Here is a 19,045-nt window from a genome sequence, read left to right as displayed (position 1 = left end):
TCCCTCCCCACAACAGACACCCTGTGAGGTAGGTGGGGCTGAGAGGGCTCTTGACAGAAACTGCTCCTTTTCAAGAACAGCTCTTATCAGAACTATGGCTTGCCCAAGGTCATCCAGCCAGGTGCAAGTGGAGGAGTGGGGAATCAAACATGGTTCTCCCAGATTAGAGTCCGTGCACTTAACCACTACACCAAACTGGCTCTCCAGCCTGTGGAGGTGGGGCTGGCAGGATCACTAAGGCATTACTGCTGGGGCGGGCTCCCTCATGGCTTTAAGCCCCTGCAACCTCTGCTGACCTGACAGACAACTGCCTGTTAGGTGTAGGAGGTGGGGGGAGTGTGTTGAAAGCCATCAGAGAGGCTGGGCCAGCAGCATTACTGCACCTCACAGGTGGTTGTTGGCCATTCCTGATTTCCTCAACTGTCATGAGCTCTGTGCAGTCTCCTGTAACTGTTGTTTTTACCTCAGAACACTGAGCTCTGCAGCTGACCAATCAGAGAGTGGGGGGTGCAAGGAGGCAGCAGCCTGGCAGCCGCATAGGAATCAATGGAGGGAGCACATTTTACCCCTTTTGACCAACTTAGGGGTCGAATTTCTAAAAATCCCTTCTTAGTGAGCATCTACGCCATGGTAGGAGCGCTCTCCTCACATTTCATGTTTCTAGGTCCAGCGGTTTGGCCTGGGCGTTGATTTTACGGTGAGGGGACTTTCTTTTATATATATAGATGTAGTATCTTGAATGAATTGCAAACACGTTTAAAGATTTTCCATCAAAAAGAAAACTGGAAGACTTTGACTAACAATGCTAACAAATGAATGTATGTTTTTATAAAAGACTCAAAATTGTCACTTTTTAACTTTTGGAGCAATACTGTCCTGCGACTGTTTACAGGAAACAGAGTCAAGCTATAAGAAACTGCAAAATGAGAAACATCGGCTGCTATACAAGAGGTACTCCATCCCTCAAATCCCTCTACATCCAGAAGGAACTGATGCTCGAAAAGGAGCTTCCTGCTCTCTGACACGCTGCGGCTTGTAAGAGAAAACCGTCAATAGTTACCAGTAGCCTTCTGCAGTACCCGAATCTTCTGCTGCCATCTTCACTAGTCAGGACAAATGAGTACGTTTCACTGAAAGAACAAATTAAACAGGAGATAAATACAAGGGAGGGGGGAGACACCCAATGCACGCCCACAATAAGGCTTTTATCTTCTCATAGCTAAGCCAGATGTGATTTTCCCACGCATACACTTAGGGCAAAACTAGATGTTTCCTTTTTTAAAGGGTTGGTTCTGGGTTTCCTGGACCCGACATAGATTCTCTACAGCCACACAGCAGCTGCAAGGAACGGCCATTAAGAATACAGCAGAGGCCTTTTGGGTTTGGAACACTGCCGAGGGGGTAGAAAGGACTCCTGCCTCTCCCCCAGCTGTTTTACATGCCAAAACAGGGCTGGGGGGGGGAGTTATTTCTCTGTTTTTGCTGCTCTATTCTGTGCACATGAAGCAGCAAAAACAAGGAAACAACTTTCACCCAGTGCCGTTTGGGCAAGGAAAACGGCTGGGGGGAGTAGGCAGGAGTCTTTCCTCCGCCTGTGGTGGTGTTCCGAACCCAAATGGGCTCTACTTTATTTTTAAATATCCACTCCCTGTGTGGCTGTGGGGAATCCAAGTTCCAGGGAACTTAAAAAGCAAACATTTAGTTTGGCTCTTAATGCATTACCCGCAAGTGTCTAGCTAGACCCTTCTCTGCATGATACCCTACCAAGAAAGCATCATCCCCATACTATCAACAGAAGACCTTCCCTTGCCCCCTTCTTCATGCACTTGATCAGCAGGGGTCAAGCTGAGGTAGAGAACGATGCCCCTTCTCCCGATGCCCCTTCTCCCGTTCCCCCCTACTGACCCCCCCAACCTGCCCCCAGGCCCTTGCTCTCACTTGCCACTTCCTTGCCTGCTTCCGCAGAGACAGCTGGCCTCCCAGAACACTGCAGAGCAAGCAGCAGTTGAGTGAGGAAGGACAGCTGAAGCCCAGACTGGGCAGAAAGGCAGCATATACATTTTGTAAATAAATAAACAAAGCACTCTCTGCCAATGGGCAGTGCCATCACAAGTGCTCCTGGCTGGCACAAAAAAACAGCAAATAAGAGGTGGGGGGGGGTCAGAGAAGGGGTGCTGTTGTCTGCCTGGGCTTGGCTCCCTGGTGACCAAGGCCCCAAAGAAGGGGGGGGGCAAGGGAAGACTACCAACTGTACAGGGGCGCTGCTTTCTTGGAAAGGTATTGCAGGGAAGAAGGCTTAATTTACACGTAGTGGGTACATGAGGAAAACATCACACCAGGTTAGGCCCCCCCCCCACCTACATACCTAAAGAATCAGTGATACAGAAATCCTGGGGCTGTTCTACTTTAGACAGGAGAAGTTTGTGATTGGGGGTGGGGGGGAGAAATGGGATAATCAGTTGGGCAATGCTCTTCTGTGCCATGATCTGGGCCTACCATGGAAGGAACAGGGCGACAAGGAGGACAAAACCCTGGGAATCTATACGTTCCAGCAAGCCATGTGATTTGTCTTCATATGTCAGGACTGTACCTGGGTGGTCTGCAGAGGGCCACAGAGGGAGTGCTTGTCTGGGAGCCTATGCTAGCTCACGGCGACCCTGATCCCCCCCGCCTCCCCTAACTGCCAGCGAGGTGGCCAAAGAGAGGGTAGGAATCAGCCAGACACCCCCACCCCCATTGTGCCTGGAACTTTAATTTTAAACCAGTTTTATCGTATTATTTATTGTATTGATTCAGATTGCTTGTTTTTATTGTTGTGAGCTTGCCTTGAGCCCATTCGCAGGAAGGGTGGGATAGAAATTGAAATAATAAATAAATAAATAAATCCCCCTCCCCCAAGGAACATTTGCATTAAATATTTAATTGTCAGTTGCTGTGGCTTGCTTTTATGTATTGTTCCTGTGAGTCACACCGAAAGCCACTTTGCAGAGTTACTAACCTCCAAGCGGGGCCTGGATTCCTCCCAGAATTACAACTGATCTCCAGACTACAGAGATCAGCCCCCCCCCCCGCCAAAAAGGGCAGCCTTTATGGCATCGCAGCTCCACTAAGTTCTCTCTCTTCCCCAACTGCTGCCCTCCCTGGGCACCACACCCTTAACTCTCTGGGAACGTCCAAAGCTGGAATTGGGAACCCTACTGTAAAGTATGACACAAACAGTATTAATAAATACATACATTCAAATGCTCCCTGAATCAAACAAAGTGTTGCACCTAGGCTGTGGTCACACACACTAAACAATCCACTTCCGGTGCACTTTCCAATGGGATTTTACTGTGTGAACTGGCAAAATCCAGTTGGAAAGTGCACTGAAAGTGGATTATTTAATGTGTGTGACCCCAGCCATAGAATACTAGCATATTGGGAGAAGGGTGATTTCTGACTATGCCTTCTAGTGAACTTCCCAAAGGCTAAACTACTGTTTGAGACAGAGAGCTAAACTAAATGTTTTTTTGGTCTGCTTGAGCCAGCAAATGGTTTTGACCTTGCATCCTTCTTCTTCTGGGAAGAAATCTCTTCATCAGTGTGTTTATTTTAGTGCCTTCCTCCTCTTCTATTGTTAGTGGAGGTGTGCCGCAAGGCGAAAAGGAAGGCATTGCTGTAACTTGCCTGGTAAACTGGCAGATAGGAGTCCAGTCCTTTGCATCAGGGAAGCAGAACTGAGGAATGGCTTTCAACTGGTCCTCTGCCTCCCTCATGAATTTGAAGGAACGTTCAAGCTGGAGCAGAGAAAAAAGAAGGGAATGTTTCTGATTAGCAGGTGGGGGTGAAATGGCGTCAAGTATTTTTCTCCATGATAAAATGAAGAGGCGATGACAGAGACTGAGCTTCTGCCTGGAAGAGATTAACAAGAGCTTCTTTGTCTCGCCCATCTGATCTTCACATTTTCTACTGTGAACCACATTCCCCACCTTCAGTTTCTATCCAGACTTAAGCTTTCCTTTATCTAGTTGATTTCAACGTGTATGAACTCTTTGGATGTGAACCTGATACTAGCTACGGCACCATCAGAGATAACGTTCACATTTTCAGAGAAATCTTTAGAATACAACTTGGTTGCCTGGTTACTAAAAAAATATTGCCATATGGGGAAGTGAAAGTGACTTAACTTTTTTACTGGGATGGTCTCTCTTGGGGGGGGGGGCTTGAACCAGAGGCTAGGAGGTACTGCTCTGGCCGCTTTCTTACTGGTGCTCAGTACCAGCTTACTTTCACTCCTGAAACAAGACAACTCCCTCGGCATTAAAAAAAATGCTTTGTCTGCTCTAGTGAGCAACTCAAAAAGGCAGAAGCCACTGATAATACTCAAACTCATCCCCACCTTTAATGGAAACTGCTGTGTGACTTCAGGGACGTACGGAGCGCAAGCCTGCCTTTTGTGCAATGACACCACCACGAAATATTCAAAGAGCTGTCTCTCTTGGTACTCAATCAGATCCCGCTCCAAGGTTTGGTACCTGGGGGCTTGTTTCAAGCGAGACTTCACATGGACCAAGCGCTGGCTGTGAGCTATGCAAAAGATGGGATAGGAAGGTTGGTTTTAGATGGCTGTTCTGCATACCATTCCCACAATGCTCTGCAGGGCCCTTTTAACAAGGTGCTCATCACAATTTAAATCTTTTGCTTTTCTTTCTTGCCATGATCAGGACAGAAACCTCTGCACATCATGTCATAGGCACCGCAATGCTAAATGGTAAAGGACTACGATAAAATGTGATATTCACAGATGCTGCGCCATGACTTATCTTAAAGCAATGGAATACCCACAGTCCAGTGAGTCAAACCATGTCAGAAGTTTTTAATCAGATGGATTCAAAATTTATTTACAAAAGTTAAGACATTTATAGAAACGTGTGCTTTTGAGCTCCGTCTGTGTGGACGTGCTCAGCTGCCTCCCTAATTTTAAAAACACCACACTTTAAAAAAACACCTAAACTTCTTTACTTATAAACAGCTGGGGCTACAATTTCTGCCCAAATGTGACTTCCCCACTGTATACGAATATCCCATTTTCATACTCAAAGGCAACATATGAGCCAATTCTCTAACCCCAGGAATTAACACACAAAGCAAGCTGGGGCAGGGAGGGCAAGACTCCAGTGGCACCATGAAGACGAACAACAACATTTATTCCAGCACGAGTTTTTGTGCGTCAGTTCACTTCATCAGACGCATTTTGGAATACACGTGCCGGACAGCCATATGTATTACTCCTTTTTCACAACAGTGGAATAATCTAGGCAGTCACAGAATAACCTGGATGTCCTGGAGGGTCAAGGAAAAGAAGTCGGTGAAAACCTAGTCGTTCAGCCCGCGTGGCTTCACAGGATTTTGGACAAGGGTCAAATTGCATATTTTTTTCTGCCTTTCACACATGGCTTCTCACTCACCTTTCAGTTTCTCTTCAGTGTCACTATCGGATTCACTGTTTTCATCTGTGACTAGAAGGAAAGAGAGAAACAAAAGAGATTAAAAACTAAGCTTTGAAACCCTGTTCCAAAATTAGCAGGCTGCAGGGCAAATCTGACTTTCCTACCCTGCGGCATCTGGGCCTGCCAAGCCTCTTCTTCTCCCTTTGGCAGGTCTTGGTTGAGGGCCCAGCTGAACTGGGATGCTGGGTACACAGAATGCCACATGAGTAAGTTCTTGCCACCCACCAGCAGAGTCAGGCCTCAGACATCAAGTTCTGTGAGAAAATCATTTGTGTAGATGGAAATGGGATGCTTCAGAAATACATGAACCCATCCTATGAATGAATTTCCAATGGCCAATCGGAAGTCTTTCTGGACAAAAGCTCCACCTGGGCCCGCCCACTGCCTAAGAACACTTGGTGGGCACCAGAGAAGGCATTGGCAAGCACTGTGGCACCCATGGGCACCATGTTAGGGACCTCTGCTCTATTCTCTTTTCTGAGCCTCCACCAGTTCCCCTCATGGGGACACAGAAGCTCTAGGGAAACATGCAGCACAGTGCCTATGGATTTTCATCACGGTGACAACTTCAAGGGGAGAAAGTTTAATACCCTAAACAACTGAAAGGTTCTTCGCTACACAAACAAATCTAATCCCAAATTGTTTTGTCCATGTAAAGGTTACCACGATACAACCCGCTGCGATTCTTTTGTTTGTGCCCTGATCTGAGAAAGAAACACACCATTCTCTCCTAGAGGAGAACTGTACGACAACCTCGCTTGACTTGACTGAGCCGAGCTTCTTTGTGGTGCAAAACCATGTATAAGAACAGCAGAAATAATTAACATGCACAAGGTCAACAGGAATACCCAGAACCACTTGCTTCTGGTTCATGTGAACACAGCCCATGGATTTTGCCTGCTAAACAGTTGCCAAATGAGGGGAACCAGGAGTTAAGGACAGAATTTTTTTTTTAAAGCAGACAGGAAATTCTCACTGATGGTGAATCCTGGGGGAAACAGCTACCTCTATTTGCCTATTTCCCCTTCCTGCAACTCCACGACAGCAGGAAGTAAGAAAGAATGGCTGGATGTAGCTCATGATTCCTAAATGTGGAATGGCATGGACGGCATATGCACTACAACACCTCCGCTGCAGTTAACACGGACCTGTGGCATGCAGATAGTTGAACAAATAGAATCAAGACAGAGAATAAGAGTTAAACAGCCCAAAGGACATCAATCTCTGCAAGGACAATAAAAGATGAAGATAGCAAGTTGACTGTGAGCGAAGAACATTGAACAATGGCTGCCACCACCAAATTGATGACACGACTACTAGCACTTTTTATGCGTGAATTGTTTTAATTGTAATTCATGTTTTAATATAACTTATTTATTTTATGTAATTTACCTGTTTTTATGTAAGCCGCCCTGCACTGGCTTTGGCTGGGAGGCTGGGGTAGAAATCCAATAAATACATAAATAAATAAATAAATCGAGATGGACACTGCCGTTCTCCCCACATCTGTGAATAGCTAGATTTCAGGTGTGTGGGGAGCTGGGAGGAGGGTTTAATTCTTCTGTTACTGCACAGTTTTACTTATTGGAAATCAGCCCACCCTCTCCTCATTCCTGTCAGTCTTGGAAGAAGATGATGATGGATGAATTGGAGGGATTTGAAAGATGCCAGGAGATCTACAACCTCCATCACAGTACAGCTTGATATCAACATTCACGTTACAGAAGGCGGAGGGGTAAGCTTGACACGGGGCTGCCATTTTCAGCAGCAGTCCCACGTGTAATTCTGCCATTTAGTAACTCTCTTACAACACTGGACAGCTCTAAGGAAGGACCAGGGATTGGAGTTACATAGAGTCCACTGTCCAGATGATCAAAACCACCAAGCGCAGTTTAAACTCCAAGAGAATCTCTATAACCATCATGCTTAGGGCAAAACATCTTTACCTCTTCCTGAGCTGTTCTCGGTAGACTGTGACAGCCTCTTGACTCGTTTCTTCCCTCTTCGTGCTTCATAAATGGCATTGATTTTTAACACCAGCTGCTTAGCATAAAGTGGGGGTAGAGTGGGTTAGTGTTTTCCCTTCTCCCCACGTCAGGAAAACAAAAAACAAGTTCGCCCTCATTCAGACATTTCCCTCTAATTTCTCCTCCCTCTTTTCCTCCCATTTAATGATCATCTTTCCACCTTCATAGCAAATACATAAATATATGCATGCCTTTCCTCAGTATCTGATTCTGCTGCAGCTCTGCCTGCCTTTTCAAAAAAACTGCTATGCCAATCAATCAAAACTTGCAAGCATTGACTGTGTGTAAGTATTTGGAACGCATAATTACTTTGGAGTAATTTTGTTTTGACTTCTTTTTTAAAGCTAGTGAAGACCGCTTCCTGTGTTACCTCCAGATTTGTCAAACATACAGGCCAGTCTATTCAAAGCATCAGGGACCCTGTCTGTGTACCCATCTTTAGACGTGAGGCAGATATCTGCCAGGGAGCAAGCTTGTTCTGTGGTGGCACCCAAAATCCAGAATTCCTACACATCCTTCTCTAGTGCCACTGTTATGCACGGAAGGAAATTCTCTCCTGCTCTCTCAAGAGTTTAGCATTATTTGAAGTCTGCTTTTGCTGGGCTGACCTCCTGTTCTATAATCTTTTTTTTTTTAATCCTATCACTTGCTACTTTTTATTTATTGGATGGTTTCAATATTGCTTTTATTGTTTCATGTCTTTATTATGCCTTTATTCGTCACTTTGAAGGCTCTGTATCAGAAGTTGGGATGCAAATCTTCTAAATCTGTGATACTCACACAGTGCCACTTGTGGCTCTCCTGAGCACTGTTCCCCAAAGTGGCACCTGCCCAAAGTTTCATGAAAGTAGGCAAGGCTGTTGCCTAGTGGGGCTTACAGTTGGTTCCTACCCTGAAACAGATGCTACTGGAGGAACAGGTAAGCTGTAAGCCTCCCTGAAGAGAAGTCATCATGCCAGGGACGGAAGGAAATGTGGCTCTCCACAAGCCACGGAGTGAGTACCACTGTTCTAAATAAACTATAAAGGCATAACTTCTGAAGCAATGCTGAGGGATGATGGCCAGAACTTTTGAAAGACTAAGGAACTTAAGAAATATTCTCTAATCCTTAAAAAAAAAATCAATAAAATTAGAACAGAAATGAGATGGATCTAGGATCAACACTGTAAATCTCTCTTCCTAGCTCTGGGAAGCCCAAGTTACAGGCCAGTTCACATAATTAGACCCTCTTACATACGAGAAGCTACCATCACATGGCAAAAGGTCCGCGTACTCGAGATTGCAAACAGTGATACTTGGCAGGGTCATCCAGCTATCCCTCCCCCCTTCGCTTGTCCCAGCTGCTACAAAATGGCAGGAAAACCCACAGCAGCATCAATTTTCCATTTTGGTCATACTAACAATTCCTTAGCTAATTGCAGACAATGTGCACAGTCAGGGAGGGATTGCACTTGTTACCATGGGGGTGGTGGTGGTAATGACTAGGTGGACTAACCCATAATTTCAAAAGCATTTCAGATCACACCCACCCCCCATATACACATACTTTCAGGTTTTTCTCTACAACTCCGATGACTAAAAACACAGTCTTTAAAAAAAACACCACAAAAGCTCAGATTCACCAGATGCTACATTGGGTGGCACGTTTTACAGAGCAATCTGCCTTCTTTGCTCTGTGCAACATTATGCATGCATGCAGACCATTAAACATCTTGGCTACACCAGCTTCTCAGTGCTGTTAAAAGTATAAAGCAGGGATACATGACTCTTCCAACTGACTACATTTTCTCCTTTGTAATTTTGTCCATCCGTTCCCCACCACCACCTGAAAACTACCTTAGAAATCTTTCGCCTTCTCTTGCCATTTTGCGGATCACCCAAGGAGAAGAAAGTATCATCGGGGCTGCTAGGAGTGGAAGGGGGACTGATTTTGGAAGGTGAGCCTGTCCCATCACGATTCAGTTTCCGAACATCCAATAACTTGAAACTGCGCCGTTCTGAGCTTTGGCGAAAGAAGATGGGTTTCGAGAGCAGCTAGGACAATAGAAAAAGGAAAACGGAAACATCAGAGTTTAACTCCATATCCTGGTGAAACTGCATTTCTCCACAGTAAAATCAACTTCAGGCAAGAGCACAGAACACCAGTTTACAAGAATTCCTGGGAGATTATTGCTGGCCAAATGAAGCAACCACTAAAGTTTAATTTTCACAGAATGGTGTATGAAGACAATGGGAGAGACCCCCAACTGATTTTTGGTATGACAACAGAACTCTTGATAGTATGCCGAGAAAACTGACCCCCATTGCAAAAATAACCCTGCTTGCACAACCCAGTTTGGGGTATGTTACAGAAACAAATCAAAGCAACAGAACTAACCAGCTAAGCAACCACAAACCATTGGATTAGAGAACACAGAAGCTTCTGTATCAGACTGGATCCAAGAAGCACACAGCCCGGCAGACTGCCTGCCAACAGCAGCTACTAGCCGCTTCACACGCACAGACACGCACACAGACCCCAACAGTTTATGCCCTAACCCTGTCCTTTAGTGACTGGTTCTCTTCAGTGGCGACACAGTGGCTTGGCACTCTATCATGGCCTCCTGTGGTACAGAGGTTAGACTTCGAGGTTTAGACGTGGGCGATCTAAGTTCAAATCGTGGCCCGGCCATGTAGCCTGCTGAGCTGACCTTCTGAAAGTTGAAAGGGGTGATCTCAGCATAAGCATAATACTCAAAAGGCACTTCATATACTGGTAACTGCTATAGAAGTTCAATTTTCCCACTCAAATTCCCACTCCCAGAGGGGAAGGCCAGCATCGTCTCACCTTGGCAAGCTGCTATGGAAGACCTATTTCTTGCCAACGGTCAAATTGGCACGAATAATGTAACTCAAGGCTAAGTGGGTACAGCTAATTTACATTTTTTTGGTTAAAAATGCAAATGACAAATTGAACACTTTCCGCAGTCTTTGGTTCGAGTTAAGTAGCACCTTAGGAAGGCAAATTAATCCACATTTTAGACTTTGTCAAGGGAGGGCACATGTTAGATAAATGTATTTTAGAGTAAAGAATAAATGCCTCTCTTTCATGGTTTGAATACTTTCAATTGAGGAGCTTAGTAGGTGATGTTAGGGTAAAACAATAATTATCGAAGCCGCTGACTGACTTTGAACATTTAATTAAAAGTGAATTTAATGGCACTAAAGGGTGTTTATCGGCTCTTTATAAAATACTGTTGGCTCTAGATGACGATCGTTTACCATCATATGCTAGGAGCTGGCAAGCAGACCTGTGCAGAGTCTTGGGGGAAGATACTGCGATCCAATATCTGCACTTCAAGATCCATCGATATTAGTAAGCAATTTTATAAATTATTAGCAAGATGGTACTTGACTCTATCAAAATTGCATAAGATCAATAAAACAATAAGTGCAGAGTGTTGGAAGCCATGTGGGGAGGGTGGTGCTTACATTCATAACTGGTGGTACTGTAAGTACATAAGAAGTTTTTGGAGTAAACTTAGAGCTAAGATAAAAATCACAACTGGCTATCTAATTCCTTTTAGACCTCAGATAATGCTGCTTAATGTCTGGCCTGATAAAATGATACCTGCAATTAAGAGGGACTTAACAGCAATGTTATGTGCCGCAGGTTGAATGGTAATTGCTTCCTGGAAAAACCCAAAGATACCAACAATTTCTGCTTGGTATAATAGGGTGTGGGAAATTTATATAATGGATAAAATTTTAGATAAATTGTATACTAATAGTGTCTCTCCAGAAAAGTCTCATTTTGTGGAACTCTGGTTTCCTGTAATTTATTATTTATTTATTAAATTAGATTTACTAGGCCGCCCTTCCCTACAAGTAGGGCTCAGAGTGGCTTACAACAAAGTAATATACAAAATTATTTAAATTAAAATCGATTAAAACCACCTAAAAGAAGATCAATACATAAAAACAATATACATCTAGGAGATGGCAGGAGAAAAATTTCAGCTCCCCAGCCTCCCTGGGGGGGGGGATGGGTTACAAGGGATGGGGAAGTCTATGAGAGTGCCAGATGTCATATTATCCCTGTCACTGTCCTCAACTGAAGGCCTGGTGGAACATCTCTGCCTTGCATTCCCTGCAGAAGAGTAAGAACTCCCTCAGGGCACAGAGGTCTTCTGGCAGAGAGTTCCACCAGGTGGGCTGAAAAAGTCCTGGCCCTGGTTGAGGACAGGCAGACCTCTAGATTAGATTGCTAAAAATGAAGATATAATTCAACGCTCATACCCCAAAAGAGGTGCTTTTCTGATTGTTCAGGTTTATTTTTGGAAGTGCTCACACAGTCAAGTGTTTTACTATGCCAGGGGTGGCCATGCTTGCTTAATGTAAGAGTTACATAGAATAAACATCAGATGTTTGAGAGCCGTAAGATATGAACTAATATTATACACAAGTCTTAATGGAAAATATGCAAATTTGCTTGTTATTAACCTTAAATGAGACTGCCAAAAATAAAAACAAAGGGGGTAAAAACAGATATTGATAATGATCTTTATTTGTCCAATGATGTTTATTTGTTTGCTAGTGATATTTATTTGTCTAAGAGAGAGAGAGAGGTGGAAAGAAAGAAAGAAAGAAATATATATAGAGAGAAACAAAGAAAGCAAATAGATGGGGAGGGATGGGGAGAGAAAGAAAGGAAGGAGGGAGGGAGAAAGAAAGGTGGAAAGAAAGCAAATAGATGGGGAGAGAGGAAGGAAGGGGAAAGAGAGAGAGAGAGATTAAGAGAGAAACAAAGAAAGCAAATAGATGGGGGGAGGGAGACATGGGGAAGAAGAGAGGACAGAAGGAAGTAAGAGAGAAAGAGAAAGGTGGGAGGAATGAAAGAGGTGGAAAGAAAGGAGGGAGAAAGAGGGAGAAACAGAAGCAAAGAAAGCAAATAGGTGGGGGGGAGGAAGAGAGAGAGAAAAAACAAAGAAAGAAAATAGATGAGGGAGGGGGATGAAGGAAGAGAGAGAGAAAGACAGAAATGAAGGAAGGGAGAAAGAGAGAGAGAGAAAGGTGGAAAGAAAGCAAATAGATGGGGGAGGGAGGAAGGAAGGGGAAAAGACAGAGAAAGAGAGAGGTGGAAAGAAAACAAATAAATGGGGAAGGAGGAAGGAAGGAAGGGAAGCGTGGAAAGCAACTTTAACTTTAAATGTGTTCTCCAACCCCACCCTCACACCAGCCAGCTAGGCTTGGAGAGACAAATACCACCTTCAAGCTGGCAGGCAGGGCCGCAGGGTGGAGGCTTGGAGAATGCCTTTAACTTTAAATGTGTTCTCCAAGCCTCCCACCCCCACTGCTGTTCTGGTTTGGCTTGGAGAAGGGATTTAAAGAGACAAATGCCTTCTCTGTGCTAAGCCAGCCAGCTGGTGTGGCGGTGTGGCAGGGCTTGGAGAACACATTTAACTTTAGATGGGGAGGGAGGGAAGAGGGGGAGAAAGAAAGAAAGGTGGAAAGAAAGCAAATAGATGGGGGAAAGGAGGGAGTGGTGGAAAGAAAGCAACTTTAAATGCATCCTCCAAGCCCCCACACAGACTGGCTTGGCTTGGAGAAGGGATTTAGAGACAAATGCCTTTTCCAAGCCGACTGGCCAGTGGCGGTGGGCACTTTGAGAATGGATTTAAAGTTAAAGTTACTTTCTCTGCTCCCAGTTCAAGCCTACCCAGGGAAGGGAATACTGGCTGGGGAAAGGAAGACTGATCAGAGAGGCATGCCTCCCCTTCACTTCCCCAGCCACCCTGCCGGGAGCAACACAATATGTGTGAAAGAGCTGTATGTGGCTCCACCCCTGTACTATGCATTACTGTGTGGCTGTCTTTGGTACTGCATTGTTGAATTGTAACCATATTGTTGATATTCAAATAAAATTATGAAAATGGGGGGGGGAGGGTTCAGGCTATGAGCTTTTGAGAGTCAAAAAGCTCCCTGCATTAGACATGATGAAGTCTCCAGGTGCTATTGGTCTTGAAGCTAACAGCTTTACTACAGACCAGCACATGCTACCCTCTGAAATGATCCAGCCTTTGAACTTCCCTGCAATGCGAGTGCCAAATGGAAGAGGCACTACTGAGGCCACAGGACCACTCAACTGTTCCAGCCCATGTGGAATCACCTCTACTCCTCCTGCCCCCTTCTTTGGGTCCTACATAAATAAGCAGGACTTCTCCCTACCAGTAGAGTAATGCCAGTTTTCACACACTCACAACAGAGATGGGGCTGCTAATTCCTCCCAGTTTTGCCCCTGTCTGTTGTGCTTCCCATCCCCATTTTTGATAGGTCAGGACTCCTACCTCCCAGTGTGCACACAACTGGTATTTAGAATATAAGCCTTTCAAAGACAGAGCACATGAGACTTCTGTTTTGCATAACTTAATGGCTAATATAATATAATAAATATTAAGCAGTGATGCACCGCAGGGCGCACACCTAGCAACCTCGGCTTGTTTCCCCAGCAGCTTGGGCTCTGCCCTTACTTCAGAGTGCCTGGAGCCACCGTCAGTAACGATGCTCAGCTATGTGTGAGGTCCAGTTCCCATGGCAAGCCACAACACCTCCCTTCTGTGGGCTCTCAGGAAGGGGATGCCAAGGGAAGAAATACAAGGCAGGATTCCCCCATCAGTTCTTTGGGGATCAGCAGTGGGCAGCAGGCAGAGGTGAGCACTCTCCACTCCCAGCTTCAGTGAGGTGCAGATTCTGGCTGCCAGCTACCACCTGCAACAAACAGCTGGCTTCTCTGCAGGAAGCACGGAGGGCTGGCATCGTTCCTTCTCAACCCCTATGAAGTGCCCAGGGAAGAAGAAGAATTTAGCTACATACCAGTCCCCACCAGCATTCCTTAAACTACAGCAACTCGATGCTGTGCACATCAGGACATTTTGCTGAGCTTTTTAACATACATTCATGACTATTCCGCTCATACCCCCTTCAAGTATTTGCGAGGGCACAGCTGTGGTAGTACTAAACTTCTGGTGAATTGAGTAGCTTTAGGCCAATTTCATCTTCTTTACCAATGAATCCATCCTCATTTTCTGTTCTCTTGTTGATTATTCATTTTACTGTTTCACGATTACCCTTTTGCCAATGATTCCAAATAACTTTAATGCATGTAGCTGTAAATTTTAAACAGTGTCTCGGATCATTGGAGAGGCAGATAAATAGCAAATAAATTATTTTTTAAAGAAAATTCCAGAAGGGAATGCTACAATGCAAGTAGGAAGAAAGTTAGAAGAGTGATTAGGAAACAGATTAACTAGCTGTAACCAAAGCAAAGTGCACAGGGGGGGAGGAAAGGAAATGGAGAGAGACTATAGACCTGGTTCCAGTGATGAAGTCTTCACAAGCCCAAATATCCCCCAAACAGCTGCTGGGTTAATAAAAGTAGTTTATAGCCAAAGCGACCCAGTCAAGAGATCCATGCCACTGTTCTCTACCAGCTACACAAAAGAAATTATGTGATTTTGTCCGTGAGGTGCTTACAGATGCTAGTGGAAGGAAGATGAAAATGCATCATTCTTGGCCCATTCTAGAACCCATCAGGATTCTGCAGGCTTAGATAGCTTCCCTTAAAGTCACCAAGGTCAGCAAAGAGGAAATGAATTCCATCGTGGAGTTAATCGAGGATGAGAAACCACATCAGAGAGTGAATCATCAATCTCATTCTCTGCCCGACATCATTTTTCTCACCACCGCCCTCTCAAAAATGCCAACCAAAACATATAACTTTGAGGCATTGGATGCTCAAGTCACTCTGGTTAGACCGGGATACCTTTGTGGGTGTGCCAGGAACAGATGATGAAGGAGATGCTGGAAAGTTCAGAACACATTTCTTCCCCAAGCATCGACTATTTGTCTCGATATCTTCATAGGGGTTCTCCTTTGCTGGCGGATCTGGAAAAGAAAGCCAAAAGACCCTTCATAAACAGCACACAAAACCATAATACTTTTGATGTGTGTAGAACTTAGGAATGGCCTTTCTGGACCAGACCCAGAGCCATCTAGTCTTCTCCAGGCCCCTCTTGGTAATGCAAGTTTTGCAGTAGTGTTGACTGATGTAAGCAGACTGCCCTGTGGCTCTCTATGCCAGGAAAAAAATATTCCCTTGCTCAGTTCTGTGTTAGGCTGTTAAATGCACAGACACAGGGTCAGTAGTTTTATGTGTGTTTTTAAAAGGGGGGGGAACCCTACTTGATCAGGATGCCCACTACGAAGTCCCGGCTGGGTTGCATGAGAGGGTGAAGCATCAAAACGGAGAGAAATAAAAGGAAGAGGAAGTTAATGATGAGACCAACAACTGTGCTGATTTGGCCACTGCGACTCCCAGGTTTAGATACAGCAATCATCTCCACATACCCAACCCTTTGACTTCAGCTAAACACCAATCACAAAGCTGAAAGGTGGCCTATAGTTTCAATTCAAGGCAAACATTTACAATTCACTTAAAAACCTATTAACCATTTGGACTACTGAAACAACTGCTCTGTGTGGAGGTCCCACCGAAGACATCTTGAATGCTTTACCTGCCTCAAAATGCAGCCGCAAAGCTCCCGTCTGGGGTCAGAACGCAACTCCAGTGCTGCATCAACTGCACTAGTTAGCCTATTGGCTTCTGGGCCCAACTCGAAGGGCAGGTTCGCACCTTTAATGCTCCTAGATGGCCTAGGATCTTTACACTTCTCAAACCGCATCTCCCAGTACACTCCCTTGTACCAGCTGTGCGCTCTGGACACCATTTCCTTTACGATGCCCCTCTCTTTGGAAGGTGCATATGGCAACAGTTAGGTCACAACCATCGCTGTGGTAGGCCCAGTCCTCTAGAATAGTCTGCTGGAGTGGGAGCAAAGGGTGCCTTCCCTTGCTGCATTTAGGAAGGCACACAAAACAGCCTTATTTCAGAGGGCTTGGCATACTTGGCTGCGTTTTTAACCTGTGAACTGTTTTTTTAAAAATCTTGCTAATGTACTGTAACGTTGTCTCTGTGTCCTTGCAACTTTTGGTGCCCTGTCAGCCACCTAGAGTCTAAGTGGAGAAGGCAAGGTATAAATATTTTAAATTAAAAAAAAAAAACTTTCTCCCTCAGAGTAGGCAGATTGATATCTGGTGAACCATTTTTGGATCAGCTTCTAAGGGTGTGGTTGAGTAAACTGTTAAAAGTGTGCCTTGTATTAAAATTGCCGCACATGTACGTGCTGTTGTGTTTTGATCTTCAGTGACTCATCTGCATTTTATATAATTGGTCTGCCAGTGCTCTGATCCTGCCACATATTCTCTGTTCTAGCTGCTGGCAAAGAGGTTGTGAACACTGAAAGGAAGGAACGGAGCAGGAAACCCACAATCAGTTACTAGCAGCTATTTCCATTAAACTGCGTGCCAATCCCGGGCTGCTCCAAAATGGGATTAAAACAAACCTATCAGTTAAGGAGATCAAATAACCTCTTAACCAGTTTTGCAGATCAGAGAGCACTTATTGCTTGCACAGTCAGCACCCATCCCCCCTCCCACCACCACATCCCAAATGCCTACCTAGGATATCTTCATAGACGTTTTCCTCTGATAAAGTGCGCGTTAGGGCCAGCTTAGTCTGAGCGTACCAATCTACCCGTCCGTTTTCAGAGGACGACTGCAACAGGTCTTCGAACTCGTAAGACTTCCTGTGGCATTTGGGGGGAGAGGAGCAGAGGGAAGGGGGAGGAACAACTTGAAGGAGGACAATGGTCATCAAATGCCTCACATGTTCATTCCATGCTAAACCGACCAAGCATGATCCCCCCCACCCAAATCAAGTATATAAAATGATCCTTGGCCAACCAGACACAGCTCACGTATTCTTAATTTTGCTTAGACACGTAAGATACTAGTCCAGCCTGCACAGGAAGGCGCTTGGGCCTGCCTCACAGTAGACGCACCAGAGGGTAAGCAATACTTTACTCCCAAGCAGTCTGGCCTCTAAGCTCTCCAAACCCAAAGGTCAAATTCTGCATTACGCGGGAATGCTTGTTGAAATGAGGGTCCGGCAACCTCTTTGCTGCAAAACACTTGAGAGGGGATGCTGTACTGTGGAGACAGAGTGGGGAAGAGGAGCTCAATCCTTACTCGGACTGACCCTTCACCCCTGAAACATTCTCCCATCTCCTCTTTCTGCACCACTTTTGTATGGTAAACAGGCTTCCAGAGCCTAGGGGGAAAGAGGGAAAGCAGCTGGCAGATAAGCACACACCCCCTTTTGCCCAAAGGGCCCCCCCCCAATCCCATCTTTGCCGCAAATGGCTCGTGGGAGGAAGCATTTTGCAAACAGAGACCAACTAGTCAGGCTATTGTTATCTGGGCTTACCACACAAAAAGTCTTCCTGTGACATCAAATCTGGTTTAGCCCTGTACCTCACACATGGTTGCAAGCCGCTTGTGCATCACAACTCACCAACTGAAAACCAGTCATCGAGTTGTCACAGTACCGACCATAAAGATGGCTGGAAGATGCCTAGCGAAGTGCTACAACTTAGCAAAATCCGCATACTGAATGGCGAGCGAGTGAAGAAATGCCACACCATCGTATGATTGTGCTTGAGTCCCTTCTCTTCGATATCTCAGAAGTTTTTAGAGTGCTTAATGTTGCTGTGGAGTTCACTTTAGTGCACTTTCAAGTAGCTTAGAGGTAACAAGGATTTATCTGGTGGTCTCCTACCCACAGGAGAAACTGGCATCCTTAACTTAGAAACACCGGGGGGGGGGGCTGTCACTCAACAGCAGAGCACGTATTTTGCATGCCGATAATCTCAGCTTCAGTCCCTAGAATCTCCAGCCAAAGCATCTCAGGATCTAGGCTGGGGGGGTGGGATGCCTCTGCTGCAGACTTTGAAAAGCTGTCACCAGTCAGAGTAGACGATACTGGGTTAGACAGATGCCTGGTCTGACTCTCTATAAAGCAGCTTTATATGGCTAATATTCAGGATTTAGATCCCCTTCAAGAAGGCATCAAGAAGGTTAGACAGATGCCTGGTCTGACTCTCTATAAAGCAGCTTTATATGGCTAACTAGGAGTAATGCCCGTTGTGGGAAGAAATACAACGAGATCCAGAAGGAAGCTCCAGATGAGTGTCCCGACTGTGGCTGGTGGGGCGGCAGAGGGAAGCGGAAAATGGAGGGAGGCAAGCCATGTTTCTTTCCTTCTGCTTAGCTATAAGGCAGGGCTGTCTCAAGTCATTTTGGTGCCCCAAGTGGGTAGAATGGGAGGACAGCCTCATGGTAACAGATATGGTTCTCTCCACCTCTGACTTATTTTTTGAGGGGGAGGGGGGTGTTATGCAGTGGCAGCTAAGGTAGAAAAGCACCTCCTCCTGTGCCACGTTTTCTGGGTTCCAAGGGTCTGGAAAGTAGTTCCATAGCTGATTACAGTTGCCAATTCTGGGTTGGGAAATACCTGTAGATTTGAGGGGTAAAGCCTGGGGAGGGCAGGATTTGGGGTGGGGAGGGACCTCAGCAGGGTATAATGCTATA

At 45.4% G+C, this 19,045-nt stretch overlaps 1 protein-coding gene across 1 annotated transcript in view; it reads right to left on the bottom strand.

The window, feature by feature from the left end:
* DENND2A (DENN/MADD domain containing 2A) overlaps positions 1-19,045 on the bottom strand; it is a 100,697-nt gene that overhangs the window by 23,093 nt on the left and 58,559 nt on the right. The window contains exons 4-11 of the mRNA XM_015409305.1: positions 17,075-17,202; positions 15,321-15,442; positions 9,356-9,553; positions 7,439-7,532; positions 5,451-5,501; positions 4,382-4,569; positions 3,670-3,779; positions 1,061-1,130 (exon numbers count right to left, since the gene is read on the bottom strand). Of these exons, the coding sequence (XP_015264791.1) occupies positions 1,061-1,130; positions 3,670-3,779; positions 4,382-4,569; positions 5,451-5,501; positions 7,439-7,532; positions 9,356-9,553; positions 15,321-15,442; positions 17,075-17,202 (961 nt within the window). The remainder of the gene's footprint in view (positions 1-1,060; positions 1,131-3,669; positions 3,780-4,381; positions 4,570-5,450; positions 5,502-7,438; positions 7,533-9,355; positions 9,554-15,320; positions 15,443-17,074; positions 17,203-19,045) is intronic.

This window comes from Gekko japonicus, unplaced genomic scaffold (assembly GCF_001447785.1).
Source record: "Gekko japonicus isolate JY-2015 unplaced genomic scaffold, Gekko_japonicus_V1.1 scaffold515, whole genome shotgun sequence".
Lineage (NCBI taxonomy): Eukaryota > Metazoa > Chordata > Lepidosauria > Squamata > Gekkonidae > Gekko > Gekko japonicus.
The sequence above is the reverse complement of the archived record's forward strand: the minus strand, read 5'-3'. Positions and strand labels throughout refer to the sequence as shown.